Raw genomic sequence first — 14,441 nt, 5'->3', positions numbered from 1 at the left:
CCTTTTCTCTCTCTTGTCTCCCCCACCTAGACAGTTATTTTGTGCCTACCTAGACCTAGCCTCTTTGGCACTGTCAACAGCTCCAGGGCCTTAGCAGGCTAGGCTATAGGCCATACCGCAGGGCCACATGGAGGAACTGTGTATTAAAAGGGGTCCAGAAATATTTATAGATAACATAAAAATGTAAGTAACTGGGAGAAAGGGACTTTCAACTTCAGAAATCCCCAAATGAAACACTTCCACCTAAGTCCCAATGTGTTTATGGCCTGGAGGCTAAACTTTCTTGCTCTTATAGGCCTGGAGATATCTGGTCAGTGGCTGGAGGCTCTGCTTTATTCACTTCAAGTGTGGCCAGACTCATGTTGGCCAAACCTGATCACAGCTGTTCAAGAGAACGGTCCTTGAACCCATGCAGATCACCTGGTTCCCAATTTCACCCTGTTTAAACTTACCCAAATAGGAAAGATACCTTTTGATTTTTCTCTCAAGATCTTGTTGATAAAATGTTATTTGAAAAAAACAAAAACAAAAAAACACAAACTACTTAAAAGGCATTCACCAAATACCTGTAGGAACAGCAAGAAGAGGAAATATGCATTTGCTACTCTCTGAAATTGTTCAAATAGATTCATGGGCAGGAATGTGAAGAAATTGTATTTTGAGGTCTTAATGGCATTGTTCTGCAGGAACCAAAACAAAACAAAACACATGCTTTGTATAAAAAAGAGAGACAGTGCCTCAGGGATGGATTTTCCCTACAGAGATTCCCTCCTAACAGTTCTCCCTCTTCTTCTTGCCAACTCCCACAGAAGTGCATATACCTTCTAAGCCACAACAAAGAGGAAATGAAACACAGGAGTGACAGAATTTATTAACTCCCTGCGCCTAAATCCACCCAGCCCCAAGTCACCTGCTGCCCAGATCCCACTGGGTACCAAAGAGCCCAGCAGCAGCAGCTGCCTTGAGAAGCCTTTTCCTCTGACCTTCTTGCCAGTGCCATCATCTCTTTCCCTCTTCCCAAGTAGAAACTGACTCTCCCTCCCCCACTGAATCCTCATCCTCATGGGAGGGAATTCAAAGCCTCTACTCCATTCTAACCCTTCAGTCCACCTTTCCCTTCCCTGTAGTCATGGGCTGACCCTTTCAGTTCCCCCCACCTGACTTGTTGTAGGGAGACATAGCTGGTTACATTGTTTGGATGAACAGAAGAATCATCAACTACAATTTCTCTGATAAGATTAAACATGAAAACCAGCCTGCCTTTCCATCTGACCTTCCAATGTACCCTAAAAACCCCTGGACTTTGCTAATACACCCTGAGAACCTTTCCATCCACCCTACAGGTAAATCTCTATATGTTGTCTTTCTCAATTAGAATGTATGCTCCTAAAGAGCAGCAACTGTCTCGTTTTTCCATTTGTATCCTCAGTGCTTAGCACAGTGCTTGGTACACATTAAGCACTTCATAAATGCTTTTCATTCATTCATTCATTTATTGATTCTTCCTAACTTCCCTATTTCTGTTCAGAGTACACCATCAGTTCAGTCACCCAGGTTTGCAACTTCAAAATCATCCTCAACTCTTCATTCTTACTTATCCACTCCACCCCCTCATCCAATCAGTTGCCAAGTCTATCTCCAAATATTTTTCATATCCTTCCCCTCTTCACTTGTATACCACCACTACCCTAGTTTAGGCTCTTATTATATCTCACCTGGACTATTGCCAACAGCCTCTTAATAAGTCTCCCTGCCTCCAGTCAGTCCCTTTTCCAGTCCATCCTTCACCTAGCTACAAAAGTGATAGTCCTAAAGCACAGGTCTGATCTGTTACTCCTCTGCTCAAGAAGTTCTAGTACCTCCTTATTATCTCTAGGCTCAAATAAAACTTCTCTGTTGGATATGTAAAGCTCTCTATAATCCAACTCCAGGATACCTTTCCTGACTGATTACCAATTATTACCTTTTATGCACTCTATATTCCAGCCACACTGGCCTCCATCTCTTATCTTTGTGACTTTGGATAAGCTGGCTGTCTCCTCATGCCTGGAATTTCCCAACTCTACACAAGCCTCCTTCAAAGTTCAGTTCAGTTCAAAAACCACTTCCTACATGAGGCCTTTCCTGATCCCCCAGTTGCCAGTATCTCTCCCATTACATTTCATTTACTTAGAATATTTTATCCATTTATATGTGCATATGTTGTTTCCCTCATAGAATATAAGCTCCTTGAAGGAAGGAATGGTTTTATTTGTCTTTGTATCCCCAGTACTTAGTATGGTGCTTGGCAAATAGTAGTAATAATGCTTGTTGACTGATAGATTAATGGTTCCCCTAATCTTCCAGGACCCAGTCACCCAAGTAAAGGGTCCTGCAGGCTAATATCCTGGTCTTCCTGCCATCACTTCAGATTGCCATAAGGTGTACACTTACCACATATTCAAATTTTTCATTGAATTCTTTGTTGTTGGCTTGCAAATGCCTCTCTTGCTCTGCAAAGGAGGAAAAAAAATGGATGAATAGAATATTCTTCTGTAGAAGTAGCCCTAAGCTGCTAGGTTCCCAATCTCTTTGACAGAGGATCTCTAAGTATAAATGTGATTTTTTTCTCCCTTAACTTCTTAATATCAAACCATCTAGTATAGATGTTAGCAATAAAAAAGCTAAAACTTCCAAGTGTTCATATCTGCAGAATGAGGAAGACAGTAAAGTCAAAAGTGGAAGTTTCCTAATGGAACCCCTCTACTCACTACCCTAACATGTCTCCCTTCCTAATACACAGAGTCAGCAGCAGATACTAACATTTTTGTGGAACAGATCAACTCAATCTTTTTGGATTACTGTACCTTCACATGGCAAAATTGCTGAGGCTGTCCATTTTCCAAAAGTTTATGTTCAATCCAACTTTTAAGAACTTATCAGGACACAGACCTGGCAAGTACCTTTGCAGGTGCTGCAGCCCAGGCTGCCTCAGCATCCAGAGCTACTGAAGATCAAGAAAAGAAAGTTCTTCCCTACCAAAATTTTTGTCATTATCAAATGGTTCAAGATCAGAAACAAATATGGCTTTATCAATGAAAATAACATCAATGAAAATAAGCATTACCACCTGCTTTGCTACTGTATCCTAACCTGACTGGGTAGTTCCATCTGACCTGCAGATGAAATCATTTATATATGTTGTCTCCCATTAGAATATAAGTTTCTTGAGAGAAGAGACAGTTTTTCTTTTCTATATTTTTCTCCTCAAATCTTAACATAGTGCTTGGCACATAGTAAGCACTTAATAAATGCCTTTTCATTCATCCACAGAGATCCATGGCACTATTTAAATACAAGCCACCTCCTCTATTAAACTGTAAGCTACTTGAGAGCAGGATCACATAATCACAGAACTAGAGATCTCGTGATTGGAGAAGGGAACTCAGAGCCATCTAATCCAACCCATACCCAAAAGGAATGCCCACAAGTGGTTTCTGCTTAGAGATCTCCAAAGTGGGAGAGCCTCTTGAGGTAACCTATCCCACTTCTGCACAGCTCTAATTATTAAGAAGTTTTTCCTAACTTCTAGCCTAAATTTATCTCTTCACACTTTCACCCACTGCTTCTGGTTCTGCCCTTTATGGCCAAACAAAAAAAGTCTAATCCTTTCCCCACATGACAGCTCAGCTACTTGAAGAAAACTATGTTCCTTTTGAGGGTTTTCTTCAGGCTAGAACATTCCCAATTCCATGGACTCGAGATCTTTCACCATACTGGTTGCTCTCCTTTGGATACTATCTTATCAATGTCCTTCTTAATTTGCAGTGCCCAGAGCTTAATGCAATATTCCAGATGAGGTATGACAAAGACAGAGTACCGTGAGACTATCATTGCTTTACTCCTGGAAACTATGGTTCTGAATGTAGGCAAATGGTTTTACCTACTCTACTGATTCTTACTGAGCAAGAAGTCCACTTAAATCTTCAGATCTTTTTCAGACAAACTTCAATCTAGCCAGGATTATCTCATCCCTACTGAATTTTTCCTTTTTAATTTCAGTCTATTGTCTGTCAAGATCCTTTTGGAGGGGCAGCTAGGTGGTGCAGTGGATAGAGCATCGGCCCTGGAGTTAGGAGGATCTGAGTTCAAATCCAGCCTCAGACACGTAACACTTACTAGCTGTGTGACCTTGGGCAAGTCACTTAACCCCACTGCCTAGCCAAATAAAAAAATCCTTTTGGATCCCAACCATATTCCATTATGTTAGCTATCCTTCCAAGCTTAGCGTAATCTACAAATATGATGAGCATGCCATCTTCTTTTACACCTTCTTCCATCTGGCCTCTGACCTCATCATTCAAATAAAACTCGTGTCTCCAAAATTAAGAAGGATCTATCTTATACCTTTTCTCCATCCCTCTCTTCTCCCTAGAAACTCTCTCCCCTCTGGGTTTTTATGACAGTACTCTCTCCTTGTTCTCTTCCTACCCATATGACTGCTACTTCTCAGTCTCCTTTGCCATGCTCTCTAATTATAGGTACATACCAAGGCTCTGCTCCTGGTATTTCTCTCTATACTCTCTTGGTGATCTCTTTCACTCTTGTGAGTTTAGTTATCTCTGTGGTGCCTGGAATACTCCCTTCTAACCACTACTTCTTAGAACTTCTGGCTTCCTAGAAGAGTCAGCTCAAGGACTACCTTCTGAATCAGGCATTTCCTAGTCCCCTTGATACCAGCGCCATCCTCTCTAAGGTTACCATGTAGCTACTCTATATGACTCTTTTATATATATACATACATACATACATACATACATATATATATATATACACACACACACATACATACATACATATACATATATATATATACATATATACACATATATATGTATGCTGTCTACTCCATTAGAATGTAAGTTCCTTTGATGATGGTTTTGTTTTTGCTTTTTTTTCCATCTCCAATACTTTGTACAATATTTGGCACATTGTAAGTGTTTAATAAGTGCTTTTTGACTGATCAACCAATGCCGGCCATGTTCACATCAAACCATTAACAACTATCCTCTGAATCTATCCAACTAATTCCGAATCCATTTAATTGTATTCCTATCTAGGTCACCATCTCTTCATCTTCACAAGTACATGTTTTCCAAACATTATCTTAAACTTTTTTGTACTCAGTGGCAAATCTCTCCCATTCCCCACCCTACAACCCCCAACACACACAGAACTTGATACACAGTAGGAAAACAAGAAAGGTTTGTTAAATGAATGAATTCTTCCCTGACTATTCATAGATCCAATGACATTTCTAAAGACTTGAGTATAAGTGAGGAGACTTTCCTGTTGTGAGCAAATAAAACTAATAATGAAGTTAACCTGCTATATCTAATAAGACACATCATTGTTGCTGTTGTGTATGGTTAGTCAAAAATGGCAGAGTTTATGTAATATGACAGAATCACTAGCACTTTTATACAACCAAACCCAAGTATTTCTGGAGTCAGTTGGTAAAACTGTAAGGATTTTGAGAGAACAAATGAGTATTAAGTCATCAAAGAGATAATGTATCATGTCCTATCAGAACCTCCCAAGTAAAGGGACATTTAAATTCTTGCTAGACAAAACTAGCTTTAAAAGGGAAAAGAGAGAAAATAAATGATAGCAAATTGTGAAGGCTATCCAGTGCATTTAATTCTAGTGATTTTGACCTTGATATATCAGCTTTCTTATTTAGCTCAGGAGCTCCTACTTTGGCATGGGATCCTCATATATATAGCTTTGTGTACCCACCCAGTAATGTCTGCTATTTACACTGATGTTTGATCTGGACTCCTGTACCTACAATTATGAGTGCATTCTGATTTAGTCCTTTACTATCCCTCTAATTATGCTATCCTCTCCTAGACTATGGATATATCTTTTCACTATCCTTTGAGGAATTCTGAACTTTCCTTGGCTGGGTTCCCTATCTTCAGTGTTTCCCAACACACAGTTGCTTAGAGTGTATAATCTGATCAGCTGTACTTGACTCTCAGATGCCACACAGTGGCCAACTGCAGCACTACTTCACCTACACTGTAGATAATTCCTTTTGGGTTAGAGATAGTTGTTTGAGATTGACAATTTGGGAAAGTAACCTGAGCTAGGAAATCAATGATCATTCACTAGCTCTGGGTATGCCAGTCATCTCTATTCTGTAAATGAGCTGAGATTAGAGTTTTCCCCCAAGTACGATAATAGTAACTTAGTGGATGGTTCTATAGGAAGCTAAAGATTTAAAACAAGAGAAAAGGTAGACTATTTATGGCCCCTTGGAGGGAGCTGACATGAGAGAAACAGGTTCTTGGGATGATGACATCTGTAATCCAGGCTGTATAGCCTCTAAACCTAAATGATAGCCCAGAATACATGAATAAACAAATAAATAAATCCACATACCCCAGTACGATTACAGACTAATGCAACCTACAAAATATAGTAACGTTATGTTACCTTTTGCCAATTATCTTTAACATCAGCTCCTTCTTCAGCATGTGGAGGGTTTTCTTCAGTAATAGTTTTGGGAGACTTAAATGAAAGTGAGCCCTTATTTTCCACTTGCTGAGGATCCCTGAACCTAATGGTTGAACCCTGTATCACTAGTTTTGAGTTGTGTATCATGCTCTGGGCCAGGACTATTGATACTGGTTCAAAAGACACTTTTATACTCCATGCACCTCAGAGAGAGGTTTCACTAACAAAATCCTATTGGTTTGTGGGGGGCTATGGGGAATTAGAGTCTGGTCCTTGGGCAACTGAGCCATCAGGGCTGGGTATAGGAATTTGCTCTTGACAATCTTTTGTTTTTAAATTTTTATTTAAAAAATTAGCAATATCTTTTTTTTATCATTACATTCATTTACTAATATATCTGTCCTACTATTTCCCCTACCTATAGTTATCTCTTATAAAAAATAAAAAAGAAAGAAAAAAAAAAGCTGTTCCTCTAAACTAGCCAACATATCAACCGAATCCAACAAGACATAAAAGGTTCCATAGCCATAGTCTCCCACTTCTGCAAGGAAGGGAGGGAAGTGAAATTTCAATTTCCTTTTCAGGGTCAAACTTGGTCATTATAAGTATACATTGCCAGGTTTCCAGTTTTTCTTGTTTCTGTTTACTATATTGTTGCAATCATCATGTATACTGTTTTTACAATTCTAGTGTTTTGTTTTGTTTTTTCATTTCGCTTTTATGCTAGCTTCTCTTTAAATTTCTGCCTAAGTTCTAACCTTATTCATCAGTAAACCAAAAGAAAGATAGCTGCAAAAGAATCAGCAACTGGCTTCTAGGCAATTTACCTCAGGCAAATTAATATGGACAGAGAAAAACAAATCAGGGGATAGGATACAGGAGTGGGGAACCTGTGGCCCCCGAGGCCACATGTGACTTCTAGGTGCTCAGGTGAGGCCTTTTGACTGAGTCCAAGTTTTACAGAACAAATCCTTTTATTAAGGGGATTTGTTCTGTGAAGTTTGGATTCAGTCAAAGGGCCACACTTAAGGAAGGACCTAGAGGGCTACATGTGGCCCCGAGGCCACAAGTTCCCTGCTCTGGACAGAACTTCCAAGGGCCAGAATCACTGACACCTGAAGGATAAAGGAGGAAATTGTAAGATTAGTGCTGGATGACATGAATGTCAGAAAAGGAGTCTTAGGGAGTGGAAAGGGAAGTGTCTTCTTCAACTGTGGGATCCACAATGGGAAATTAGACTAGAAAGCAGATTCTAGAGGAATTTAAAATCCTAGTAACTATGGCAACACAAACCTACATTGGGCTTTAAGAAGCCAAAAGAAACAGCACTGGATTTGGAATCAGTACAGACCTGGGGTGAAATCACAGCTTATAAGCAACACAACAAGGGGCAGAGCCAATATGGTGGAGCAGAGGCAGCAATACAGCTGCATTCTCTCAACATTCCCATCCAAACAACTTTAAAATAACACCTCAAATCAAATTTTAGATTGGCAGAGCCAACAAAAGGTCAGGATGAAAAATTTTTCCTAAGACAACTTAGGAGGTCAGGAGGAGAGGTCTGTGACACTGGGGTGTGGGCTGGCCACGAGGGCACACAGCAGCAGCACCATTGATGGCCATTTGAGGTGGTTGCAAAAGCAGCAGCAGCAACTTCAGGAGCTTTCAGCCCAGAGAAGGTAAGGGGGTTGAACGAGATTACAAGGGACCCCTTTGCTGGCACTGGGTACAGCTGGTGCTAATCGGCAACTCTATCACTCATGCACAATTCTGGGTTGCAGTTCCAGAGCAGAGATGAGTGCTTGTGGTCGATTACAAGGGAGCAGGGGCCCTGGTCGCAGTCCCAAGGCAGAGAGGAACACTAGCACTTGTGGCTACAGGAGAACAGGAGACACGGCCACAGTTCCAGGCCAAGGGAACTTGGACCACCTTGGAAGCACCAAAAACTTGCAGATCCCCAGAACTAGCTCTAAAAACAGCAGCATGAAAAAGCCTGAAGTTTGGGACAATGCCTCCCCACTACCAGGGAAGCAGAGCCCAACTTTAACGCAAAGTTTAAAGTCAAGAAATAGGCTGGAAAGATGAGCAAACAACAATAACAACAAGAAGAACCTGACCATAAAAAGCTACTATGGTGACAGGGAAGTTCAAGATACAAACTTGGTAGAAGACAACAACATGAAAAGAGCTGATACAAGCAAAGCCTCAAAGAATAATGCTAATTGGACATAAGTCCAAAAAGAATTCCTGAGTTAAAGAGATAAAAATGGTAGAGGAAAAATTAGGGGAAGAAATGAGAGTGATGCAAGAAAATTGTGAAAAGAAAATTAACAGCTTAGTAAAAGAGGCACAAAAAATACAGAAGAACCCTAAAAAACAGAATTGGCCTAATGGTAAAATGGACACAAAAATTCACAAAAGAAAAGAACTCCTTAAAAAGTAGAATTGGTCAAATGTTGGCTAATGACTCCATGAGACTTCAAGAAACAAAACAAAGTCAAAAGAATGAAAAAAAAAAGAAGAAAACATGAAAGATCTCTGGAAAAAGAAGTGACCTAGAAAATAGATAGAAGTGAGATAATTTAAGAATTGTTGGACTACCTAAAATTCATGATCAAAAAAGAAGTCTAGATATCACATATCAAGAAATTATCAAGGAAAACTGCCCCAATATCTTAGATCCAGAGGGGAAAATAGAAACTGAAAGAATCTGCTGATCACTTCCTAAAAGAGATCCCAAAGTGAAAACTCCTAGGAACGTTATATCCAAATTCCAGAGTTCCTAAGTCAAGAAAACATTGCAAGGAGCCTGAAAGAAACAATTTAAATATCATAGAGCCATAGTCAGGATCACATAAGATTTAGCAGCTTCCATGTTAAAGGAGTGGAGGGATTGGAATATGATATTTCAGAAGCTTAGGTGCTAAGATTATAACCAAGAATCACCTATCCAGAAAAACTGAGTATAATTGGGGGAAAAAAGTGGATATTTAATGAAATTAGAGGACTTTCAAGCACTTCTAACGAAAAGACCAAAGCTGAATAGAAAACTTTACATTCAAACATAAGACTCAAGAGAAGCATAAAAAGGTAAACATGAAAGAGAAATCATAGGGGATTCAATAATGCTAAACCGACTACATTTCTGTATGGGAAGATGATACATGTAACTCCTAAGAACGTTATCATTACTGGGACAGTTAGAAAGAGTTTACATAGACAGGTACCTACACAGGCATAGTTGTGAGTAAATTATGTTGGTTTGATCTTGAAAAGAAATAAGGATGCACTGGAAGAAGGAGAAAGGGAAAGGCAGAATGGAGAAAACTTTCTCATATAAAAGAGACATGCAAGGAAGAGCTTTTATAGTGGAGGGGAAAATTGGGGAGGGGTAGGCAATGCTTAAACCTCACTCTCATTGGAATTGGCTCAAGAAGGAAGAACACACACACACACACACACACGATCAGCTGGACATAGAAATCTGTCTTACCCAGTAGAGAAAGAGAAATAAGAGGGAAAGGAGAATGGGGAGGCGGGGGGGAGATCAAAATCATCAAAGGAAAGGTCGATTAAGGGTGGCAGTGATCAGAGGCAAAACAGACTTTTGAGGAGGGACAGGATAAAAAGAGAGAGAAGGATAAACAGAAGAAAATGAGATGGAGGGAAATGCACAGTTTATAATCATAACTGTGAATGTGAATGGGATGAGCTCACCCATAAAATGGAAGTGGATAGCAGAATGGATTAGAACCTAGAATCCTCCAATAAGCTGTTTGCAAGAGACACTCTTGAAACAGAAAGACATACACACAGAGTTAAAAACAGAATCTGTTATACTTTAGCTGAAGTAAAAAAGGCAGCAGTAGCAATCATGATCTCAGACAAAGCAAAAGCAAAAACAGACCTAATTAAACGAGATAATCAGGGAAACTGCATTTTGCTAAAAGGTACAATAGACAATGAAGTAATATCAAAAATTTTTGAAGGAAGTTTCTCTAATAAAGGCCTCATTCCTCAAAATATAGGGAACCGAGTCAAATTTATAAAAAATAAGAGCCATTCCTCAATTAATAAATTGTCAAAGGACATGAATAGGCAGTTTTTAGGAAGATAAATCAAAGCTATCTATAGTCATATGAAAAAATGCTCTAAAAATCACTACTGATTACAGAAATGAAAATTAAAATAACTTTGAGGTACCACCTCATACCTATTAGAAATGACAAAATCCTGGAGGGGATGAGGAAAAATAGTTACATTAATGAACTGTTGGTGGAGTTGTGAACTGGTCCAACCATTCTGAAGAATAATTTGGAACTTTGCCCAAAAGGTTATAAAACTATGCATACCATTTGACTAAACAATACCACTACTAGTTCTGTATTGCAAAGAGATCAAAGAAAAAGGAAAAGGACTCACATGTACAAAAATATTTATAGCAGCTCTTTTTGTGGTGGCAAGGGATTAGAATTTGAGGGGATGCTAAGCAAGTTGTGGTATATGATTATGATGGAAAACTACTGTGCTAAAAGGAATGATGAGGGGGATGGTTTCAGAAAAAAATATGGGAAGAACTACATGAACTGATGGAAAGGAGAGCAGAGTAACAACAATATTGTAATGATGATCAACTGTGAAAGACTTAACTACTCTGATCAATACAATGATCCACAGTTCCAAAGGACTCACGATGAAAAAATGCTATCAAACTCCTGAGAGAGAACTGATGAACTTCATGCAAGTTAAAGGATAATTTTCTCACTTTATGTTTCTTGCTTTTTTGTTATATGGTTAATATGGAAATATGTTTTGCATGATTTCACATGTATAACTGATATATTGCTTGCCTTCTCAGTGAGTGGGGCAGGGCTGGAAGGAGGGAATTTGGAACTCAAAATTTTTAAAAACTGTTTAAAATAAATACATTTATATAACTAGATTAATATTTACTTAATATACAATTATGTATAATACATTATATATAAATTTATATATTATATATGTATCTAAAAGAACAACATAGCTTTGGGCAAGTGACAACTTTACTGAGTCTTGGTTTTCTCATCCCATAAAATGGATAACAAAAATTGTTCTACCTACCTCACAGGGTTTTGGGGATGAAAGTGTTTAGTAAACATTAAATCGCCATATAAGTGAATTATTATTTTATTTTCATCTCATTCAAATAGAATTGAGGTGGGATTGACTCTAGAGGAAAGAACTAAAAGATGAATCAATGGAAGGTCTAAGAAAGATCAGGTTTACCTCTATTTACAATTCTAAAAGACCAAAACTATCTACTCCCATAGGATTATAATTCCTTCCAACTTTTTAATTTTCTCCTGATACTCAGTAGCTGTTTCCTTATGTTTTTACTAGTTTCAAAAAACTTTGAAAAATTTTGGGGGTTTTTTTGGGGGGGTGAGGCATTCAGGGTTAAGTGACTTGCCCAGGGTCACACAGCTAGTGAGTATCATGTGTCTGAGGCTGGATTTGAATTCAGGTCCTCCTGACTGCAGGACTGGTGCTCTATCCACTGTGCCATCTAGCTGTCCCTAAACTTTGAAAAATTTAAAATAGTTTACATGGTTTATTTTACAGAAGGCAGAGCAAAAGAGGAATTATAATCCTGGTTCTCTTTCCATATAGAGAGAATGGTGAGAAGTATTATGGTAGAAGAAAGGGTGGTAACAATAAGAGAGCATGTCGTTGTAAAATCAGAGCTAAAAGATTTAAAAAAAAATCCAGATAGAAAGAATTAAACAAATGCAGAATCACAGAATTTCAGGGTTAGAAGGAACATCAGCAGCCATCTAGTTTGACCCAAATTTGTAAAGGAATCACCTTTATAACACAGCTGACAAATAGACTTTGCTTTAAGACTTCTAATTAGTGAGAAACCAATACTTTCCAAGGCAGTCCATTACATTTGTTGATAGTTTTAATTGTTAGGAAGTTTTCCCTTACATCAAACCCAACTTTGGTCTTTGAAACTTTCTAATTCTGCCCCTTAGGACCAAGAAGAAAAGAAGCAATGGCAGAAAGGAAGATGGAAGCAATTTGTCTTAGCCGGATCTAGGACTGGGTCACCAGGAAGAACCTCCTTGTGCCAGATTTCAAGGTAAGAATTGTTGCGAAGATCTCTCAGCACCCTGGGAGTCCCACAATGATCAGTTCCTTCTCTTTTAAACTGTGTTACCAGTGATATGGAGCCGCTACACCCTCTTCAGCCAAGGAGAAAGAAGACTTCTGGAAACCAACAAGATGGTTTAGAAAGGAGGGAGGGAAGAAAGTGGAATAAGATAATAGGACTGGGTAAGAACCGAATGGTCTGCAATTGAAGGACATAGTATGGCCTCCTACTTCTTAGGCATAGTTCCAAAGTTTGCCATTGGAGGTAAAAGAAGTCCAATGTTGCCTTGAGTAAACACTTGATTGTTTAGACTTAAACATTCCTGTACAGAGTTTGCAACTCAAATAGTACCAGGTTGACTGGTACAGACTGAACCAGCCAAATGTAATTTACTGACCCATCTGACAGCAGAGCTAACATAAACAGGAGGAAAAATTAAGGAAAATGACATACTTTAATTAAAGTCTTTCATTTTACAGAGTTTAATGCCACCTTGGAAGGGATACTTCCCTTGTGTTTGGTGGCAGTGTTGACAGGCCTGGATATAGTGTTGACAAAGCAGCTCCTTGATCAGTTCTCCCTCAAAACTCTACCCACCCACTAAGGACCACAACACTCAGTATTAGCTTTCTATTTTCAGCTGCTGGACCTGCAACTTGTAGGTACAAGTTGAGCAGAGTAACACCACCCTTCTCTATAGCTGGCTCATATTTCAGGCCCCAAAGACCAATAACCCCCCACAATCAGACGATCAAAAAGTCCTTACCAAACCCCTTCTCTGTATCCAACACTGCTCTAGATCACTTGGGACACACAAAAGAAAATGATAAGGGGAGCTCACAGTCCGGTTTGGAGATGATTTGCATAAATTAAGTATAGAACAACATATGATTGCTTAATTAAGTACTAAACTTGACTGCCATCTCTTTAAACTATCATCTTATGACTCTCTTCCCTTTCACAGCCAAATTCCTAGAAAAGGTTGTCTATCTTCATTGTCTCCACCTTTTCACTTCTCATTCACTTCTTAAAACCCTTGCAATCTAGCTTCTGATCCCAACTCTCTACTGAAATTGCTCTCTCCTGTACTTCCCACACCAAGTAAACATTTTTTTCTTTGTAGCACCAGTGCCTAGCATAATGGCTGGCATATAATAGCAGGTGCTTAATCGATGTTTTTTGAACAGAATTAAACTGGCATACATTCTACATGCTATAGGAATTCATCAGCGCATCCTGATGTTAACTCACAGTTTATATGTTAACATTTCAACTTACCATTTTCTCTCTCTCTTTTTTTTTTGGCTAGGTAATGGGGTTAAGTGACTTGCCCAGGGTCACACAGCACTGAGTATTATGTGTCTGAGGCCGCATTTGAACTCAGGTCCTCCTGACTCCAGGACCAGTGATCTACAGTCAAAGATCTGAGTTCAAAACCAACCTATGTGAACTTTGTGACCTTTGGCAAGTCACTTAACGGCCTGCCTCAATTTTCTCAACTATAAAATGAGGATAATAATAGCAACCTAACCAGTAGGGTTGTTGAGAAGACCGAATGAGATATTTTTAATGCCCTTAGCACAGTGACTGGCATACGGTTTTCTGTTATTGTTGTTCAGTCATTTCAGTCATATTTAACTCTTTGTGACCCTATTTGGGGCTTTCTTGGAAAAGAAACTAGAGCGATTTGCCATTTCCTTCTCCAGGTCATTTTACAGACAAGGAAACTGAGGCAAACAGTGTTAAGTTACTTGTCCAGGGTCACAGAACTAGAAAGTGTCTGAAGCCTCATTTGAACTGAGGT

General features: G+C 39.1%; 1 protein-coding gene across 1 annotated transcript in view; it reads right to left on the bottom strand.

Moving 5' to 3' along the window:
- LOC110201454 (phospholipid-transporting ATPase FetA-like) overlaps nt 1-14,441 on the bottom strand; it is a 157,327-nt gene that overhangs the window by 84,599 nt on the left and 58,287 nt on the right. Inside the window, 2 exon segments of the mRNA XM_078152709.1 lie at nt 567-680; nt 2,434-2,492. Coding sequence (XP_078008835.1) covers nt 567-680; nt 2,434-2,492 — 173 coding nt within the window.

This window comes from Phascolarctos cinereus, unplaced genomic scaffold (genome assembly GCF_003287225.1).
Source record: "Phascolarctos cinereus isolate Bilbo 61053 unplaced genomic scaffold, phaCin_HiC Scaffold_4;HRSCAF=312, whole genome shotgun sequence".
In the NCBI taxonomy this organism is placed as follows: Eukaryota; Metazoa; Chordata; class Mammalia; order Diprotodontia; family Phascolarctidae; genus Phascolarctos; species Phascolarctos cinereus.
Note: the sequence above shows the minus strand (reverse complement) of the source record. Positions and strands in the feature narration are given on the sequence as shown.